The sequence below is a fragment of the Montipora foliosa genome, unplaced genomic scaffold (assembly GCF_036669935.1).
Source record: "Montipora foliosa isolate CH-2021 unplaced genomic scaffold, ASM3666993v2 scaffold_467, whole genome shotgun sequence".
Lineage (NCBI taxonomy): Eukaryota > Metazoa > Cnidaria > Anthozoa > Scleractinia > Acroporidae > Montipora > Montipora foliosa.
The window spans coordinates 89977-97500 of NW_027179775.1; the positions used below are offsets into that span (position 1 = coordinate 89977).

The 7524-nt window shown below is 38.5% G+C and overlaps 1 protein-coding gene across 1 annotated transcript in view; it reads right to left on the reverse strand.

Annotated features, from left to right (window-relative positions):
* Positions 1-1542: 1542 nt before the first annotated feature.
* LOC137989576 (broad substrate specificity ATP-binding cassette transporter ABCG2-like) overlaps positions 1543-7524 on the reverse strand; it is a 461764-nt gene continuing 455782 nt past the window's right edge. The window contains exons 11-14 of the mRNA XM_068835358.1: positions 4777-4859; positions 3849-3938; positions 3213-3337; positions 1543-1571 (exon numbers count right to left, since the gene is read on the reverse strand). Of these exons, the coding sequence (XP_068691459.1) occupies positions 1543-1571; positions 3213-3337; positions 3849-3938; positions 4777-4859 (327 nt within the window). The remainder of the gene's footprint in view (positions 1572-3212; positions 3338-3848; positions 3939-4776; positions 4860-7524) is intronic.

A 7524-nucleotide genomic window follows, 5' to 3' on the forward strand; every position in this document is an offset into this window, starting at 1 on the left:
TATTTTAAACGTAAAATCAAGAGCTTACCTTTGGTGAGTTTTCTGCGTTTCATTTTATTTATTAAAGTTTCCAACTAATTCAATGTGCGTGTTTTTTAAACCATTGTTGGTTCAAGCAATCCGTTTCGTAAAACATTTTGGGAAATTTGAGTTTGGCGAATGTTAAAACAAAGTCGTTAGTATAAAGTAAGGGTACACCTTCTACTATTGTGGTATTTTTAAAGACTAAATGCTAATAATTGCTTTACGTTTGCCAAGTCAATAACTTTTTAAAATAAGTGTAATTGAGTTCAGTATTTGGAAAACTAGCTGCTTGGTGACGAGCGAAAGGACAAATGAAAAAATCCTCGGAAGGATTCGAACCTACAGATAAATTAACTGAATAAATGCTTGAAAGAAAATTCGCCGAGAGTGGAATTTGAACCCACGTCCCCCGTTACTAGTCAGGTGTGATAACCACTACACCACCAGGACAACCATGCTGGCAATACAGCCATCGCGAGATTTTTCGTTCGAGGTGACCAGGTAGGGGAGCCTCCATCTCCACTTGAAACCCAACTAGAGATCAAGTTAATGATGCACGACCGTAGTCAACTTGATGACAGGGAAGGATCCAAAAGGGATACAGGCTAATTTTATTTGTGTATGAAGAGTATATGAAAGAAACCATGACCCCGTACACCTCAAATAGTCATATTTTTAACTGAATAAAGGTTTGAAAGAAAATTCGCCGTGAGCGGGATTTGAACCAACGTTCCCCCGCTAATTCTCAATACCTGTCTGACTTACATTTCATTGAAATTTTGAGGACAATTAATGCAGGGTTATAAGGTGGTTTATCTGGGTCCTTAAAGGACAGTCTGGTTTTTCAGTTGTTCTTTCGCACGTCGCCTATCAACTAGTTTTCTAACCTCCCCACGGACGCAATACACCTTAACCTTTAATTCCCAAGATGAAAACGTTCATTCTCCTAATTAGTACGATAAATTTCTTCGTTGAGTAGTCATGAGAATTTGGTGTTATATCAGAATCACACCTCTTAAGCTGATAATTAACTTCATTCTCAATACCTGTCTGACTGAAATTGTGAGGAGAATTTACATGCTGATCATTCCTGGTAGTCAAAAGGTTAAAACTTTTGTGTCAATTTGTTTGTTTGCTTTTTAGAAATTCCAAAAGAATCCGTTTGTGGCGAACTACGATTGACCAAAGCTTCTTCATTTTTCCTTTTTGGTTAATCTAAGAGCTATATAAGCAAATGTCATCAGGACAACAGTCATGGCGGCCAGTGCCAGTTCATTTTACCACAAGTGATCAACAATAATTCCTTGTGAGGACAAGTATTGATTGCCATTACTCACGCTGCAAGACAGCAAAACAATGAAACAAATCAATCCTGAAGTAAAATGATAATGATAATAATATAAATTCTTAATGTAATAATAAGAAGGAAAAACATGGGTTCCCTGTCAAAAACACGGACAACGTAATAAAAACAAAATATAGCTTTGACTCAAGGCCACATTAGTGGGAAACGAGAGGTTATGGCTTAGCGCCAACACTACTCCACTCTGATTTATAAATAAACATATGAATACATAAAAACGTAAATTTCATGACGAATATTTATTTGACCATTTCCCTTGCGGGATTTTTCAGGTTGCAGTGATTAGGTCTAAGCACTCTTTAATATTTTCGCTTTCAATTTACGGTTTGGTTAACTACACTTTTCACGAGATTGTGTGAAGAAAATAGCACTCGTCTACTAATTAAGCCTAAGCGTTCGTTTCAGTGATTAGCCCTAGACCCTCTTTAACATTTTAGCTTTCAATTTACGGTTTGGCTAAGTACACTTTGCACGAGATCGTGTGAAAAAAACAGCACTCGTTTATTGATTAAGCCTAAGCGCAGTGATTATGTGATTATGCAGTTTCTCCGACAATTAAACAATCCCGACCGTTCAAAAACAATCCCCTGTAGCGCTTCTTTCTGTTTCGGCTTAAGTTTAAGGTTTCCTTGTCCTCTACCCAAAATAATCTCTTCAAGAATACTCTCGAAATCCATGTTTATTCCGCAAAATTACGCAAAATCACAACAGAGAGTACGAACATGCGCAGTGATAGAAAAGCCCGTATTTCGTGCCTCGCTGGCACTGAGCATGCTCGAGATCGAACTTTACCAAATCTCCCTTCCGTATGACCGTGGGAGCTCTGGGTACGAGATTAGGCCTGCAAGAAAATTGAGAAAATTTGGGGTATTTGGTGCTGAGAATATACTAGAAAAATAATATCACAATTTGAGCAATGGACTGAAAAAGAACTTCACTGGGATTCGAACGTATGACCCCTTCCATAACTCCAAAAAATTTCCCTGATCCTAACAGATGTGGCTTCGCAGCGCAATTGATAAAGTACTTTATTATATAAACGCCAGCTTTCGCGCGAAAACAGGATATCTTCACACGCGAAAAGATCACTGTTGCTATGGTTACATATAAAAACGCGCCTTTCGTGAAATGATTTAGTATTTCATTGGTGTTTATATAATAAATAGAATATTACATGGCCGCTTGGAGATACGAAATTTCTCTTCTCGTGTTAAAAAATATTTCACGAGTGAGCGCAACACCAGTGAAATACTTAGAGCGATTTTCGTATGACCTTGAAAAAGTGTTCGCAATTTGTTTCAAGGACCAATGTTTGGCAAGATTAAAACAAAACCACCTCCTCATTCCCGCCAAGGGAACTCCTAATATGGGCAGTAAACAGATCGATTGCCCAATCACATTACTGCATTTCAAATGACGTCAAAGCGAAACTTTCTAGAGAGTTCCATGGAGAGATGACGTTATTTGCATCCGTGTTCGCTAAGCCAATGAAAATTCGCGCTCGTTTGTTTTTGTTCGATAAGACAACTAACGTTTTTGCATTTTTGTTTACATTCTGTTTTTTCGTTTATTTTTCAAGGTCATATGAAAGTCGCTATCTCTTAATCCAGCATTAGCGTAAAATTTTGTTTCATTTTTCAAACTTTTTTGGTGAAAGTTTCATTTCTTTATTTTTGTTTTTCAAGAATATCGATGTTCAACAAACTTTCGGAGAAGAGAAATAAACACCTTGGTTAATTTTCAATCTGGGATAATTGAACAAACGGGATTCGGGAGGGTAAGCGAATACTTAGGAAATCACATCATGCACAACGAAAACAATTACCTGTCATAAAGTAAACAATGACTGAAAATATAGTGGCAGGTACAAGACGAAGGGGGATGAGGTCACAGAAGATTTTGGCCAAAAAATACACAGAGATTCTGTAATATCCACTCGCTGATTGGTGTCTGCAATGCAAAGACAAGGCAAGGTTAAAAATGGTAACAGAGCTTTCTTGCGCCAAGAATGAAGAAAAGGCGTAGAAGGTGAACTTCTGGCGCCAGTTCCCTGAAGGGTGGATAACGCTATCCACTGGATGAATCAATATTCACTGGATAACGTAATAATTGGCTTTGCTAGTGTTTATCCACTGGATAGCCTTATCCACCTTTCGAACAACCGTGGCCTGCTGTTCTGCTGAGGGGGGAGCAAAGGTGAAAAAATTGTCGGCTAATAGAAACACGTTGCAACTACTTAAATTGATTCAATCACATTTTGACGTTTTCTGTGACCCATTCCTTAACAGACGCACGGCAACAAGGAATCTATTTGTTATAAAAAATAAAGAACTAAAAATTTTTGATGATGACGTCGGCTATGCGTCTATCCTCTAATAGATCATAGGTGAGAACCAATCAAAACGAGCGCATGATTGAGCTTATTATATAACAGAAAATAGAAGAATATTCAACAACTTACATGAATGTTGGTCTTTCCTTGATGAATAACTCAACTGCAGACAAACTTCCAAAAACCGTGTTCATCACCAAGAAGAAGAACACACCCACCCTGAAGGTAAAAAAAGAAGAGAACAAAAGAGTAAAGTAAAATAACATCAATTCAGCCTCTCCTTCAAAGCCTTTGAACATTTCGCGCCATATTCTCAGCAAATCACAGCGACGAGCGAAACAAATTATCACTTGCCCGCGTCAAGTTTTCCAGCGTTTTAGAACGGCTATACCACCATGAAGCAGATACATGATGATGACGTCAGTATCGTGGGTATGAACTTACGATGCGGTGAAACATCACCAGACAATTAAAGAGATTTCCCCATTGTTATCCGAGTTCCTAGAGGTTGGTTGTAATTCACCTAATACTGAGGTTGATTTAGCAACAGAACGGGAACCTCATTTGACGACGCGAGTGAACGCGGAAAACTCTGAACTCTACTTTAATCTGACATAATATGGACATTTTTCTGCGCGCGCCGTTGTCAACTGATGTTCCCGTTCTGTTGCTAAATCAGCATTAAGCCCCGAAACAAACGGTTCTAGTTTATACAGAGTTAATAGAGGAAACTGTTTAGGAAAGCCGGCGAACTTCAACGGGCGAAAAACAACGGAGCGCTTTACGACATTGAACGTACCTGTCACGTGACCATGCAGGACAGGCTAAGATGGCGGAAGGATTAGACGAGTTGAAAACTTTCACAACTTTCAAGACATTTTTTAGATTTTTTAAAATATGATGAAAAATAGCTGCATGAGCAATTTACAGCCACACGTAATGATAAGCTCTAGTCACATTAAAATGACTAAAGAAATACTTATGAAGGAATGTCTTCCCTACTTTCTTTGCGTCATGATAAATAACATGATAAATAACATGATAAATAGACAGTCACCTGTTTTGAATACCGTGTTCATCTCTCTTGAGTTGATAATAAATTGCGCCGACAATTAGAGCAAAAATAATCATAACGATCAACTGTGGGGAAAAGATTAACTAACAATTAGCACAAAATAACCAAGAAAACTAGATATCATCATTGTTCAGTCAGACCTCCTGTTAAAAATGGCGGACACGCGGGCAACGTGGCGATGGCGGCAAGGCTCACGCGACCCTGTTTGAGCTTTGGGCAACCTCGTCCCCAGGGTATTCTCGGCTTTCAACAAGGCATGTGAAAAGTCGATAAGATCCTGGAGCGAGGTTGAGCTTTGGGGTGGGAACGCCAAAATTGTCAGCTTTCAATTTGTAAGGTATAAAGGAACCGACTTTAAAATGGTTAGCTTTCAGTTATTTTAGCTCACGTCCACAATGATCAACTTCAAGCAACGAATTTTGGAACGTTAGGCATTTTGTGAAAACAGCCCTGACGACTTTGGTCAAATTGAAAAGACACATTAAAAATTAACCATAATCGTAAATTCAAAGGCAAGGATGCCGATTGGGTTGTTGTGATGGTCGATCTGATATACACAGCCAACGTAAGGAAAGTTTATTGATTCGTCAGTTGAAACGAACGCTAGATGAAAAGTTGGCTGTGAAAAATGTTTGCTTTATCAACTAGTCAGATGTCACTGCGTAGTGGCTGTGTTCTCAATAGAGTTACCAGTCTCTCACTAAATGTGATATATGGATTTTCCAAATAAGTCATTTTCGAAATATCAAATATTCAGCTTGATAATGAGGCAGTGACAGTAATAGAAACACGTTGCAATGAATGTGAAAAATATTTACATGCCATCCACTTTCCTTTGTCTTTGTCCTCATGCCTCACTATCAAGCTGAATTTTAATATATCGGAAAAGGTCTATTAAAATAACCTTTACTACTGAAGACGTATGTTTATGATGAAGTCTACTAAACATCACGTTATAAATTCAAATTAAGAGTATTCTAATCAAGTTAAGTTTATTAAGTTAATATCAAGTTAATAAAAACAACGCTGACCAGAAAATAGCTAATCTAGGCGGGTAGCAAGTGGGACTGTTTACAGAGTAAATATAGTTGTGAGTATTACATAAGTAAAGAAAAGTATATAAGTATATATGCACACCAGGAGTAAGGGGGGGGGGGGGGGGGGTTGGGATGTACTTGGGTCAACGATGGCCTCTCAGAACCCCTACGCCTACCAAAAGTATCCCGTTGAGATTCAGGTGTCTCTCAAAGACAATAGGCGATTTCCGAGTTCATGTCTCCTTCCTCTTCAAAGCGAGTCTAAGTGCAAAGTTTTTCTTATGAAAATTACTTTTTATTCATATGTAAAATAGAACTAATTACCATCACAAAAACTCTTTGCTTTGCACTTAGACTCGCTTTGAAGAGAAGGCGTACATGAACTCGTAAATGGCCTTATTGCTTACGTTATTCAGATAAGTACAAGGATCACTTCTCCCTTTCATGTTGGAAGCGTTTGCCGATAACGTTAAATGTAACACAAAACTGCCAACAAACCCCTTAAATTAAGCGATCGGATTCAAGTTCAGATAAAGGCAAGAAAAAAGGTTGGTTTAATCATGTCCAAACAGCAGGATCACAAACAAAAAAATGTTCAGCGGATCCGAGGTTAACCCAAATCCACCGAAGTAGCCATGAGCCAGGGGAAATTCCTTTACTTATCTTGACATTTTGAAAAGCTATGGAATGCCTTACGATAAGAGCACACTTCTAATATTTCATGATTTGAAAATTTCCAGAGAGCACATACACTGATGCCCATCTATGTGCTACACGTAAAACTTAACTTGGGCAGCCAGTCGGATCAAAGCACTCGGGCCAGAAATCTTTCTTGTGGCCCCTCAGCGACAGGATAGACAGTGTTAAGGAACTTGTCGCGATACCGAGTTCGACGGATGCACATTTTTATCGCATATCCAATATGAGCGCTTTCAAGCAAATAGTAGATGGGATTCCTGTGCACATCTTTTATTTTGATGACTGAGGTCACGAAGCTTGGAAATCAAATATGCCAGGTGTGATTTGTAGCATTAGAATCATGACTATTTTCTGGGTTAAATTAAACGAAGAGGAAAGAACGGACAGGAAGGAGATTTGCTAAAAGACTTCTGTAAATGCCTTATTACACCTGAAATGGTTAGTCTTTATAAGAATTTTAACTAAACCGTGGGCAACGCCTAACAATTTTTCATCAACTTTGAGCGGTGTATCACTGATCGGAAAGATCTGTAGGTATAAAGAGATGCATTGATCAACACTGACTCACTCGGGAATACTCGAAAAAGAAAAACCCGACGGCTTTAAACAGGAGTTCAAGATATGACCTTCCGATTACTACGGATACTCTCCCACTAAGCTACAGTAGACTTGTGATTGCTAGGCAACTGAACTAGGGTTAGGTGACAACTCCCCTTAAAAAATTGGTTGCATTCTCACCGCCAGTGAGAAATAAACACATTTTCCAGAATATTTGTTTTTTTGCGGGGATGAAATCCTCTATTTTCTGTGACTTTCTTGAATGCAGAAAATCCCGTAAACATTTCATAAATAACGGAGCGCTTGACGCTATGGCCATAATGATCGCTTAACGAAGCCATTTCCTCGAAGAGGACGAAGTCGATGTCTTCATTAATAATTTTATATGCAAGGTTTCCCCAAAGGCGGAATTTTTGAAAGTTTTATGCTTTGAAAT